The sequence below is a fragment of the Podarcis vaucheri genome (genome assembly GCF_965113315.1).
Source record: "Podarcis vaucheri genome assembly, chromosome: 2".
NCBI classification, from domain to species: domain Eukaryota; kingdom Metazoa; phylum Chordata; class Lepidosauria; order Squamata; family Lacertidae; genus Podarcis; species Podarcis vaucheri.
This window is the reverse complement of record NC_138760.1, coordinates 132,792,240-132,805,375: the sequence shown is the minus strand read 5'-3', so window position 1 is coordinate 132,805,375 and position 13,136 is coordinate 132,792,240. Positions and strand designations below refer to the sequence as shown.

The window sequence follows — 13,136 nt, the reverse complement described above, 5'->3', positions numbered from 1 at the left end:
ATCTAGTTTTTCTTTCCCGTGTGGCCAAATTACAAAGGTGTCGTCAACATATCTGAGCCAAAGTTTGGGTTTGTGTTCTGACCAACCACTGCCTAACCAACACGTACTTCATCCACAATGGACAAAGATACAAACAGATAGAAGGAGCACCTATGGGATCACCCCTCTCACCGGTCATCGCAAATTTGTACATGGAACACTTTGAAACCAATGCTTTAGACAAGTCAGAACACAAACCCAAACTTTGGCTCAGATATGTTGACGACACCTTTGTAATTTGGCCACACGGGAAAGAAAAACTAGATAGCTTCCTCACACATCTCAACAGCCTACACCCCAAAATACAATTCACTATGGAAATAGAAGACAACAACCAACTGCCCTTTCTTGACGTCCTAATCTACAAAAAACCTGATGGCTCCCTAGGACACACTATCTACCGGAAAAAAACACACACCAACCGCTACTTACATGCACAATCACACCACCACCCTGCACAAATAAACTCCGTAGCCAAGACTCTCATCTCCAGAACCAAACGCCTGGCTGACAAAGACCACTTGACAACTGAGTTACAGAATCTCTCAAATGTGTTAATCGCCAATGGATACCAGAAAAACAGGGTTACGAAGCTAATCCAAAAAGAAACACCCCCCAAAAACCAAGACACAGAAGAAAACAATGGCATGGCCCTCCTTCCTTATATCAAGGGCACTACAGACAAAATCAGCAAAATCCTCCATAAACACAATATCAAAACAGCCTTCTGCACCAACCAAAAAATAGCCAATATCCTCAGAAACCCAAAAGACAAAATCCAGCTGGAAAACCAAGGGGTCTATGAAATACCCTGCAAAGTCTGCCCAGCCACGTACATTGGACAAACAAACAGACGAATAAATGCACGTATCGCAGAACACAAGAATGCCGTCAAAAAAGAAGAAAAAACTTCCTCTCTTTTCCAACACATGAAAGAAACAGGACACGAAATTAATTTTGCAGATTCCAAATTGCTCTTTAACATGGAACATCACCACAAGAGAATAATCATGGAAGCCATCGAGATAGAGAAACACCCTCACAACATGAACAAGCGTGACGACACGTCCCGCCTGCCAGACATCTGGAAATTAGCCCTCCCCACAAAAACCGACACCAGAACCAGAGGCACACAGAACGCCGTCACCAATCAACCACACCAGACCCAAACCCAGACCCTCTCCACAGACATATTACAGACTCCATCCAGTAGCCAAACTATAGTGGCACCTCCGGATGCTGCACCCCCCTGCAATCCCTACACAGATCTGGCTGGCACAAGGCACAAAACCACAGCTCGCCCCTATACACGAAGCCAAGCCAGAGCACAACTAAATGCAGCACAGCCATCTTCTCAGAAAAACTCTTCACAAGCTCAAGAGGTCAAGACACAAAAGCTTTAGCAACTAATCTACACTTAATGACCCACCCAGTGGTATTCAGAATATCACTCATGAAATCACTCAAGATATCCCTCAAGTAATTAAGGAACAAAAGAAGAAAAGGCACACTAATCTAGGAACTTCCTCTCTGCCCAGAACGTTGGAGGCTATACACCACACCCCTCAACAGTATTTATAGGAACTCAAACACCAGACTCTGCTCTGTTCCAGTAACAAGAAGCCGAAAGCACCAGCCTGAAGATGACGAGTGAGACCTCGTCGAAACGTCGCACAGACACCCCGACTCTTACACGGGAAGACACCCGAAGACACCAAAACCTGCATTCCTGTACCCGTGAAAATCTACGAAAGTTATGCTTTCGTAGATTTTCACGGGTACAGGAATGCAGGTTTTGGTGTCTTCGGGTGTCTTCCCGTGTAAGAGTCGGGGTGTCTGTGCGACGTTTCGACGAGGTCTCACTCGTCATCTTCAGGCTGGTGCTTTCGGCTTCTTGTTACTGGAACAGAGCAGAGTCTGGTGTTTGAGTTCCTATAAATACTGTTGAGGGGTGTGGTGTATAGCCTCCAACGTTCTGGGCAGAGAGGAAGTTCCTAGATTAGTGTGCCTTTTCTTCTTTTGTTCCTTAATTACTTGAGGGATATCTTGGGTGATATATTATATATATATATATATATATATATATATATAATAATCTTTATTCATTTAAATTACACACATATACAAAGAATTTACAATCTCATACTACAAAAAGAAAATTAAAGAAAAAAGAATCAAGGAAAAAGAAAAGAATACAGAAAAAAGAAGAAAATGCAGATTTACATGCATTAAAAAAAACCTTAATCTTCCTAATTAATACTTAAATAAAAAAGACTTCTGACAAAAATAATATAAAACTGTGCGGGGGGAAACGACAACAGTATAAACAGTACAATGAGAATGATTGGAAGACTCGTTTTTGTGGGTTTCTCATTGGGGGGGCATGTGGTCGGCCGCTGTGAGAACCCGATGGGTCACTGGCTTAATCCGGCAGAAATTTCTTGCGTTCTTATGTTGTGCACTGAATATCTTCCTTGGCTGGGTGAAAGACAGAGAGAGAGAATGCAGGAAACTAACTTACTGTACAAAGGGCCACATGTACAGCTGTTGCTCCGCCCACTTTTGCCTCTGGCCCCGCCCACCACCACCACCGGCCCTTGGAAGGTTGCCTCGAAAGGACGGCGGCCCTCAGGTGGAAAACAGCTTCTTACTGGACTCCGGCTACAAGGCCAGCCCCACTTACCTGGGAGCAAGCCCCATTGCACTCCAAGGGACACCTGCGGGTCCAGAGATTCTCAGAGGACTGGAATAAATATTTGAACTATTTGAAAAAGAAGTTTTGTAAGGAGGACTATGAGGAATATTGCAGAGACGATTAGGAAGAGAATTGTTAGTTTGGGATAATTGAAAGTAATAAGGAAATTAAGGGATGTAGATTAAGTGATAAAAGACTGGAAAATCTTCAGATGTGGTTGATGGAAGTCCAAAACGTTGTATAAGAGAAGAAGAAATTATGTTATATGATTGTTGGGAATGATATGTAAAATAATAATAAATATATATATATATGAAAACAACAACAAAGGGACACACTTCCACGTAGGCATGGCTCAGATGGTGGCCGAAGGCTTATACTGTTATCGATTCAGGTCCCAAATATCTGAGAGGCCTTCTCCTTCCTTCCTGCAGACATCCTTGGGTACAGAGATGGGCAGAGCTGAGGTGGTGGTCCAGGGGGAGAGGGACTTCTTGGTGGTGGCACCTGAGCGGTGTATCTCCCTGCCCATGGAGGTCCCTTGAATCACAGGTCATAGAATTGTGGAGTTGGCACCCCCAAGGGTCATCCAGTCCAACCCCGTACCATGAAGGAATTGCAACTCAAGCATCCATGACAGGTGACCATCCAACCTCTGCTTGAGAGCCAGTGTGGTGCAGTGGTTAAGAGCGGTAGTCTCGTAATCTGGGGAACTGGGTTCGCGTCTCCGCTCCTCCACATGCAGCTGCTGGGTGACCTTGGGCTAGTCACACTTCTCTGAAGTCTCTCAGCCCCACTCACCTCACAGGATGTTTGTTGTGGAGGAGGAAGGGAAAGGAGAATGTCAGCCGCTTTGAGACTCCTTAAAGGGAGTGAAAGGCGGGATATCAAATCCAAACTCTTCTTCTTCTTCTTCTTCTTCTTCTTCTTCTTCTTCTTCTTCTTAAGAACATCCAAGGAAGGAGAATCCATTCAATGGTCGGACAGCTCTTACTGTCAGAAAGTTCTTCCTGATGTTTAGTCGGAATCTCCTTGAAGCCATGGGTTCGAGGAGAAAACAAGCACGCTCCCTCTTCCATGTGACAGCCTTTAAGATATTTGAAGATGGCTATGATGCTCCTCTCAGGCTCCTCTTTCCCAGGCTAAACATACCCAGCTCCTTCAACCGCTCCTCATAAGGTTTGGCTTCCAGACCCTGGATCATCTTGGTTGCCCTCCTCTGCACACCTTCCAGCTTGTCAACATCCTTCTTAAATTGTGGTGCCCAGAATTGGACACAGTATTCCAGGTGTGCTCCGATCAAAGCAGAATAGAGTGGGAGAGCTGGACCATCAAGAAGGCTGATTGCCGAAGAATTGATGCTTTTGAATTCTGGTGCTGGAGGAGACTCTTGAGAGTCCCATGGACTGCAAGAAGATCAAACCTCTCCATTCTGAAGGAAATCAGCCCTGAGTGCTCACTGGAAGGACAGATCCCGAAGCTGAGGCTCCAAGACTTTGGCCACCTCATGAGAAGAGAAGACTCCCTGGAAAAGACCCTGATGTTGGGAAAGATTGCAGGCACAAGGAGAAGGGGACGGCAGAGGACGAGATGGTTGGACAGTGTCTTCAAAGCTACCAGCATGAGTGTGACCGAACTGCGGGAGGCAGTGGAAGACAGGAGTGCCTGGCGTGCTCTGGTCCAGGGGGTCACGAAGAGTCGGACACGACTAAACGACTAAACAACAACAAAATCACTTCCCTTGATCTGGACACTAGACTTCTCTCGATGCAGCCTAGAATCGCATTAGCTTTTTTTGCTGCTGCATCACCCAGTGGACTCATGTTCGGCTTGTGGTCCACCAAGACTCCTGGATCCTTCTCACATGTGCTGCTAGTGAGCAAGTTGTCCCCCATCTTATATTTGTGCATCTGGTTATTCCTAAGTGCAGAATCGCACATTTGTCCCTGTTGAAATTCATTTCCTTAGCCTGGGCCCAGTTCTCCAATCCGTTACGGTCATTTTGGATTACAGAGGTGCATCCTGGCACCTTAATTGCGTAGCTTCCAGAAGATACGATGACGACTGTGACTCTTTGGCTGCTTTTGATTTCTGCAGTGTGTGTTCTGAAAACTCACCTTAATTTTACAATGGTGAATTGTTTCAAACGGTTTTAATTGTTGTGACCTGCCCTGCCACCAAAGGGTGAAGGGCAGGGAATGAATGAATGAGCGAGTGAGTGAATGAATGAATGAATATTTGTCTACTCTGGGGTTTGACTAGATGATCCTTTGGGTCCCCAGAATCTCTAGAATTCTGTTATTCCGTTTCATAAAATTTATGCTTGATTGGAAAGGAGAAAACAAACAACCCTAGTAGCGGTTTATGGAAGAGAGAAAAGCAATAAGATTATCTGCTAGGGAAAATTAACAGCAACCATCCCTTAATTATTAAAATGGTAATTTTAAAACATGTTCTTAGTGGCCCTTTCCCTAAAACTAAGTGGCCACAACAGAGAAGGAGGTTTGTGTCCAGTGGCTGGTTCTGTAAGCTCACCTACAGCAGGAAGGATAAAATGGCAAGACAGTACAATAATAATCCTAATAATCGCAGAAAGCTTTAAAAGAATCATAGAATTGGAGGGGACCACAGTGGTCATTTAGTCCAACCCCCTGCAGTGGAAGAATCTTGCACCCCAAGTAGGACTCGAACCCACCACCCTGAGATTGAGAGACCTGTGCTCTAGCGACTAAGCTATATTGATTTGTGAAAGATATCCCACAGTGGTGTATTCACACCAGCTCTCTAAATCACCCAGCCAGTCTTGCCTAAGGAAAATAATCTTTTAAGCGGGTGCCAAAAAGGGCTCGGCGGAGGCGCCTGCCTGCCGGCTGTCAAGTGGCAAGGAGTTCCAAAGTACGTTGGTGCTGCCACCCTGAAATAAAGACCCGGTTCTCACAAATACGGAACGGGTCTTGCGTTGAAGGCCCCGCTCCGCCTTCATGCATGTGCATTTCGAGCAGGCAGCGCTTTTGCGGGGGCGGCGTGGGGACCTCTGCCCCCAAATTCTGGGATGGCGGTGCCTCTACCTGGCAGCTCCGGGGAGGGCAGGCGTGACTCTCCCTGGAGGTTTTTAAGCAGAGGTTGGATGCCTTATCTGAGATGACAAGGGATTGGGCGCACACCCTGCGGCGTCTTGCGCGGCGCGTGCGTTTCCTCCTCCCTCCTCCTCCCTCTTTCCTCGCTGGCGTGTGCCCGGCGTCCGCCTGGCCGGGATCCACCTCCCAGCGCCAAACAAAGACCCCTTTTTCCGCGGCCCGGAGAGAGGAGATCGGAATGCCGATTGCTTTGGGCACACCGGAGATGCCAGCCTCCTTTCTGTTTCCATGCAGCCTCTCGGAGGGCCCCACATTTTTGGGGGGGTGTTGTTCCATGGGGACCCCCTCTGTGGCACGCCGAGGGGGCAGCGAGACTGGGAGGGTCGAGGACTGGACCGTCCGGGTTTGAGAGGTAGCGTGGTTCAGTGGTTAGAGCGCGTCAGGCCCGACCGTGTGAATGAGGAGTCGGCGGCTGCGCGGAGCCTGTGAAAACTTTGTCCTTGGGTGTTAAATCAGATGCGCTTCGCCTTTTCCCCGACCCTCCCCGCTTGGCTGAGCCGCGCAGGGTTGCCACCTTTCCCGACCGGCTCTGCTCCTGTGCCAGTTTGGCCAAAAGCAGGTAGATGAGCAGGAGCGGGATATTTGGACCGGGTCAGCATGCTCTCCTGAAAGCAGAGGAGCAGGGCCAGGGGGAAAAGTTGGCAACTTTAGAGCAGCGGGAAGGCTCTGCGTGGGGTGGGGGGGGCGGCAGGCCGGCCAGTTTTGTAACCCCCCACATTTTCCGCCTCTTCCCTCCTGCAGCCGAACCGGTGGACGTCTTGAAAGTGTTGCAGCTGCAGAACCAGCCCGAGGGCGTCCGAAAGACCACGGGCTTCTGCCCCAAGAGGCGCTCAGGATCGGGGCCCGACGTGGCCTACCGGATATCAAGGCAGGCGCAGATCAGCGCCCCCACCCGGCAGCTTTTCCCAGGTATGCAAGAGAAGAGTGTGTGTGTTGTGGGGGGCGAGTTCCCATCACTCCCCCTCAGTTTAGCCCAGGAGGCAACACTTACTTTTGGTTCGCAGTGTTTGGATTCCAAGTTGTTTGGATACCAAGGCATTTGAGAATCAAGGGACCACTGTACTTTAAATGTGCCAATGCTTCTCGTAGCTTAGACCCAGCCAGGTGGGCAGAGTATAAATAATAAAAGTTATTATTGTAATAAACAAAATCTGCCTTCATTCCCTTATGGGGGACACAAGAGCCCATATAGAGTCCTTTTGTAGGTTCTTCAGCCGCCGGAGAAAATAACAGAGGCCAACCGGAGAATATTGAGAAGCAAAGCAGCTAGTAAGCCTGATCTTTATTAAAGCTGTTGCAACAGGGTGCTCCCCTCACAGGGAGGACCCAGAACCCAGGGGGGGCCCCACCCTTATGTAGACATTTTAAATTCCCTGCCCTGGAGCTCAAGACCACCCCTCCATACATCATGCCTACATCACAGAAAGGGGTGTAGCTCAAGACCACCCCCCAAATACATCATACCTACATCACAGAAAGGCAGTCTACAACAGAAATCTGAGTGCATTGTTTATCTCCTGTCTGGCAGGTTATCTGATACAGTGGTGCCTCGCAAGACGAAAAGAATCCGTTCTGTGATTCTCTTCGTCTAGCGGTTTTTTCGTCTTGCGAAGCAAGCCCATTGACGGATTAGCGGATTAGCACTATTAGCGCTATTAGTGGCTTATCGGCTTATCAGATCAGCTGATAAGCAGCTTAGCGGTTTAGAAAAGGGGGGGGAGGAAAAAAACCCCGCAGGAACTCGCAAGACATTTTCATCTTGCGAAGCAAGCCCATAGGAGATTCATTTTGCCAAGCACCTCCAAAACGGAAAACCCTTTCGTCTAGCGAGTTTTCCGTCTTGCGAGGCATTCGTCTTGCAGGGCACCACTGTAATGCCTTATCCGATTGCCTTTCCTGGTAGTCTGTCACCCTTTGAAATGGTGATTACTCAATTCCTGTAACAAGGAAGGCTTTTTTTCACTTCCTTCCCTCCTTGCAGAGAAAACATTTGGTCGGTTTGGGAGTCAAAAAATGGTTTCAGGGCGGTCTTCCTGGGCTGCTCCAGACATGTGGTCCCCATATCTATGTACGTGCTTGCTTGGTACATTTATGAACATTTAGTATACAGTGGTGCCCTGCAAGACGAATGCCTCGCAAGACGGAAAACTTGCTAGACGAAAGAGTTTTCCGTTTTTGGAGGTGCTTCGCAAAACGAATTTCCTATGGGCTTGCTTCGCAAGACGAAAATGTCTTGTGAGCTCCTGCGGTTTTTTTCCCCTTCCCCCCTTTTTCTAAGCCGCTAAGCCGCTTATCAGCTGATCCGATAAGCCGCTAAAAGCCGCTAAAAGCCGCTAAAAGCGCTAATCTGCTAATCCGTCAATGGGCTTGCTTCGCAAGACGAAAAAACCGCTAGACGAAGAGAATAACGGAACGGATTTTTTTCGTCTTGCGAGACACCCCTGTATATAATATATAAGACCTTATTTTTTTAATTTTATGATGATGATGATGATGATGATGATGTGGGGAGCCTCCAAAACCATCCCTTTTGTGGGGTTTGCTGGGTGTTGTGGAGCCCTCCTTAAACCCTCCTCTCTCTCCCCCGCCCCAGGTAAATTCCCAGAGGATTTCTCCATCATGGCTCTGGTGAAGCCCAAATCCGGACTCCAGGCGTTCCTGCTCTCCATCTACAACCAGCATGGCACCCAGCAATTGGGCGTGGAGCTGGGTCGCTCCCCCGTCTTCCTCTATGAGGACCAGAGCGGGCGCCCAGCCCCAGAGGACTACCCCATCTTCCGAGGGGTCAACCTGGCTGACGGCAAGTGAGTGCCCTCCCCTCCCGGCTTCCTTCTCTGCCCCCTCCATCGCCCCACGGCAGGGGGAAGGCCTGTGCTTTGTCACGATCCCTGGTGCGATTCCCGCATGGCCTGGGGTTGGGCTGGATGACCCTTAAGGGGCCCTCTCCAACTCGGTCATTCCACGATCCTTTGATATTATGATTAACACAGACAACGCACGGCAATTACAGAATATAAAAATAAAAAATGAAACAAACATTCAGGGAATCGTCTCCAAATACACCAACAGAATTTGCCAAAGTGTGCATGAGAAAACCACCACAATTTTAACAAACACCAAATATAATGCGTAGTAACATCCATTGCCTGGGTTGTTGGCCACAAATAAATATATATACTGTATCAGCATCAACTATGGTCTACAGGAGTTTATTCAAAAGCAAGAGGAGGGGGAAAGAAAAATAATAATTAAGATATGTGCTTTATACAAACCTTTGGCCTCTTGCTCAACCTGTAATTCCTGTGTCAGTTTTTCCAACAATGTTTTCTGCCAGACTGCCCTATGCCTCTGGTCCGGAGTCAGTCACTGCAATGATTGCCCTGTCCTGGCAATGGTCGTTCTTGCCCCCCGCGGTTAACGGATGTGTTACAAGTTCTTTATTTCTAATTCACGAAATATCCTGACGTGTTTGCAAGAAACCGATCTTTGGAGACCTACACGTTGCGACTCTCTGCCCGTCGACATTGAGCAGGTGCCTTTGCTGGACTCTTTTCGGCCCCTGCTAAAAACGGCTTTGTTTGTGGGGAATCATAGCGTAGGAAAGAACCTCAAGGATCATCTAGTCCAACCCTCCCTGAAAGAGCTGCTGCCAGTCTGTGTAAACAATACTGATCCAGAGGAGCTCACAGTCTGACTCCACGGGATGCGTCTTCCTGTGTTTCTAGGTAGACCAATGTTGGCAGGTGTTCTAATCTGGTTTTTAGTTCATCAGTTGACTCAAATTATTTTTTGAAGGTTCAATATAGTTGTTCATTCTTAGCTGTGTTTTCCTGATAGCTCCATCGCTCTGTTCTTCATGTAAACAGTTTTTTTCATCTTCTCTTTACCACCAAGCGGTATAGACCGTATTTTTCGCTCCATAAGACGCACCTGACCGTAAGACACACCTAGTTTTTAGAGCAGGAAAACAAGAAAAAAATATTTTGAATGAAACTGTGGATGTATGATTTGTGTGGTTCATGCTATGGCCACAGACATGTGATCTGATGGTGAGTTAGGGGTAGTCCAATGCAAAAATCCTGAGGATCCATGTGGATCCGTGCTTTGTAACCACATTTTTGCACCATTGCAGCCCCAGGAAACAGCGGATGCGTGATTTTTTTGGTGCAGGCTGTAGCCATGGACATGCTATGTGATCTGATGGTGAATTTGGGGTGACCCAATGCAAAAATCCTGAGGATCTATGGGCTTTTACCTCCCCCCTCCCAGGCAGCCTCAGCTAGCGTCCCTTATCTCTCTCGCGATCCCACCGATCAGCTGTTTCCTTTCAACACTCCCTTTCCTCTTGTTTGCCTTAGTGTCTTTTCCTTAGCTGGAGCAGTTTTTTGCTCCTCCTTTTCTTCTAATTTCTCTCCTCATTGATTTAGTCTTCCTGTTTCCCCTCTTTGCAAGTTTGCTGTCTTTACCTCCCCCCTCCCAGGCAGCCTCCTTTATTGCTAGTGTCCCTTATCTCTCTCCCCGATCGGCAAATGATCAGCGGCTTTGTTTCAACACCCACTTCCCTCTTTCAAAAAAGAAGAAGCATGAACTGCGTTTTGCCCCTGGGCAATTCGTCTCCAGGGACCACGCATGCGCCCCATAAGACACACAGACATTTCCCCTTACATCATAGGGGGGGAAAAAGTGCCTCTTTTGCAGCGAAAAATACAGTAAATTCTGAGAAATACAAGGTAAAATAAATTCGTAGGCCCCACTCGGCACCTTCGAACCGTAGCCCAGGCAGGAGATTCACCCTGGGAGTTGTAGTATGGAGGCTCACGTCTAATTCTCTGTCGGTCAGACTTTATTCCATGATGTGTGGTTGGTGCCTGTCTCGAGAGGCAAAGGCATGCGCCTCCATGCTACAACTCCCAGGGTGAATCTCCCGCCTGAGCTACGGGAGACTCCACGCTGGAATTGTGTAGCGCTTGCTCCCGAGCCTCGTTTTCTCCCGAAAATATCCCGCGAGGCAGCAGAGATTCAGGACCAGAGTTTTCCTTCTCCTAGATGGGCACCTTTCCTCCACAACCTGTGCAGAAACCGCCTTCTTGACCGTTGGACCTGCTCATGGCCTCATCATAATTTAATAATAATTTCATTATTTGTACCCCGTCCATCGGACTGGGTTTCCCCAGCCACTCTGGGCAGATTCCAGCACACACAAAAACATAATAAAACACCTAATGGTTCTTATTAGCCTGAGTAGCACCGAGTTAAAAAACAAAAGAGGAATGCAAATGGGTAAAATTGATGGTAATTGCAGCCAGACAGGTTATAGTGAGTGATTGGAAAAATGCAGAAGAGCAAGGGAAAAAACTGAAAAATATTATAATTTTAGAATACCTAACTGTGAAGATAGAATGAAAGGGTTTAAGGTCAGTGAGAAAGAGGAGGATTGGTTTGAGAAGATACAGTATTGAACTATTTGAGTAGGTTTGAACAATTAGGGGCAATTAAAATGTTAAAAGTTAAATAAACCTTGTGAAAGGCGGAGTGTTAAGGTATATAGAAGTGTACATATAATTAATCTCAATATGTTATTATTGAATATTGTATATTATTGAATATTGTATACTCAATATATCAGCCGCCTGGGGGGTTTCACTGTTTGTGTTTGGGTGGTTGGTAAAAAATAAAATATTTTTTAAAAAACCATAATAAAACACATTTTAATGTTAATAAAACATTAAAATCTCCCCTGTACAGGGCTGCCTAAGTTCAGGTGTCTCCTAAAGGTGTGTAGTTACTTATCTCCTTGACATCTGATGGGAGGATTTCCAATAATAATAATAATGATAATGATAATAATGATGATGATAATAATAATTTTGTTATTTTTTCACCCTCCCATTCTGCCAGCGGTGCATTAGAATCATAGAATCATAGAATCATAGAGTTGGAAGAGACCCCAAGGGCCATCGAGTCCAACCCCCTGCCAAGCAGGAAACACCATCAGAGCACTCCTGACATATGGTTGTCAAGCCTCTGCTTAAAGACCTCCAAAGCAGGAGACTCCACCACACTCCTTGGCAGCAAATTCCACTGTCAAACAGCTCTTACTGTCAGGAAGTTCTTCCTAATGTTTAGGTGGAATCTTCTTTCTTGTAGTTTGGATCCATTGCTCCGTGTCCGCTTCTCTGGAGCAGCAGAAAACAACCTTTCTCCCTCCTCTATGTGACATCCTTTTATATATTTGAACATGGCTATCATATCACCCCTTAACCTCCTCTTCTCCAGGCTAAACATGCCCAGCTCCCTTAGCCGTTCCTCATAAGGCATCGTTTCCAGGCCTTTGACCATTTTGGTTGCCCTCCTCTGGACACGTTCCAGTTTGTCAGTGTCCTTCTTGAATTGTGGTGCCCAGAACTGGACACAGTACTCCAGGTGTGGTCTGACCAGAGCAGAATACAGTGGCACTATTACTTCCCTTGATCTAGATGCTATACTCCTATTGATGCAGCCCAGAATTGCATTGGCTTTTTTAGCTGCCGCGTCACACTGTTGGCTCATGTCAAGTTTGTGGTCAACCAAGACTCCTAGATCCTTTTCACATGTACTGCTCTCAAGTCGAGGGAGTTCCAAACTGTAGGTGGCGCCACGCTGAATACTGGCCCTTCTTATCCACGTGTAACTGGCATGATTACTCTGATTTTATGCAGTTCCGTGACTCTGCGATTCCCCCTTATCCAGGTGGCACCGGGTGGCTCTGAGCATCAGCAAGAAGCAGGTGACCTTGATCCTGGACTGCAAGAAGAAAGTGACCCGCCCTCTGCCCCGCGGCAACCAGCCGGCCATCGACACGCGCGGCATCACCGTCTTTGGAACCCGCATCCTGGACGAGGAGGTCTTTGAGGTGGGCGGCCTTCTCCGCTCTCTCCCGCTGCTACTTCGGCCTGCGGGGGCCGGGCTCTTCAACCTCTTCCTTTGGCTTCCTCCCCGCAGGGAGACATCCAGCAGCTGCTCATCTCCTCCAGCCCCCAAGCAGCCTACGACTTCTGCGAACACTTCAGCCCCGACTGCGAGGTGAAGCCCGCCCAGAAGCCCCAGGCGCAGGAGGCCCAGAGGAACCCCAGCAGACCTGAGGTGAGGGGCACGGAGGAGCCGGGGTTCAGGAAAGGGGTCCACGTCCCACCTCCCCTTCCACCTCCTCAGCATCCTTGCTGGGCAGTGGGAGTTGGGGAAAGGTTGTTTCCTTCTGGGAGGAGGAAGCCAGGAGGCGGTTCTGT

The 13,136-nt window shown here is 47.7% G+C and overlaps 1 protein-coding gene across 1 annotated transcript in view; it reads left to right on the top strand.

Moving 5' to 3' along the window:
- The window catches only part of COL11A2 (collagen type XI alpha 2 chain), a 114,935-nt gene that overhangs the window by 22,319 nt on the left and 79,480 nt on the right, over positions 1 to 13,136 (top strand). The window contains exons 2-5 of the mRNA XM_082211213.1: positions 6,613 to 6,780; positions 8,465 to 8,675; positions 12,601 to 12,763; positions 12,853 to 12,993. Of these exons, the coding sequence (XP_082067339.1) occupies positions 6,613 to 6,780; positions 8,465 to 8,675; positions 12,601 to 12,763; positions 12,853 to 12,993 (683 nt within the window). The remainder of the gene's footprint in view (positions 1 to 6,612; positions 6,781 to 8,464; positions 8,676 to 12,600; positions 12,764 to 12,852; positions 12,994 to 13,136) is intronic.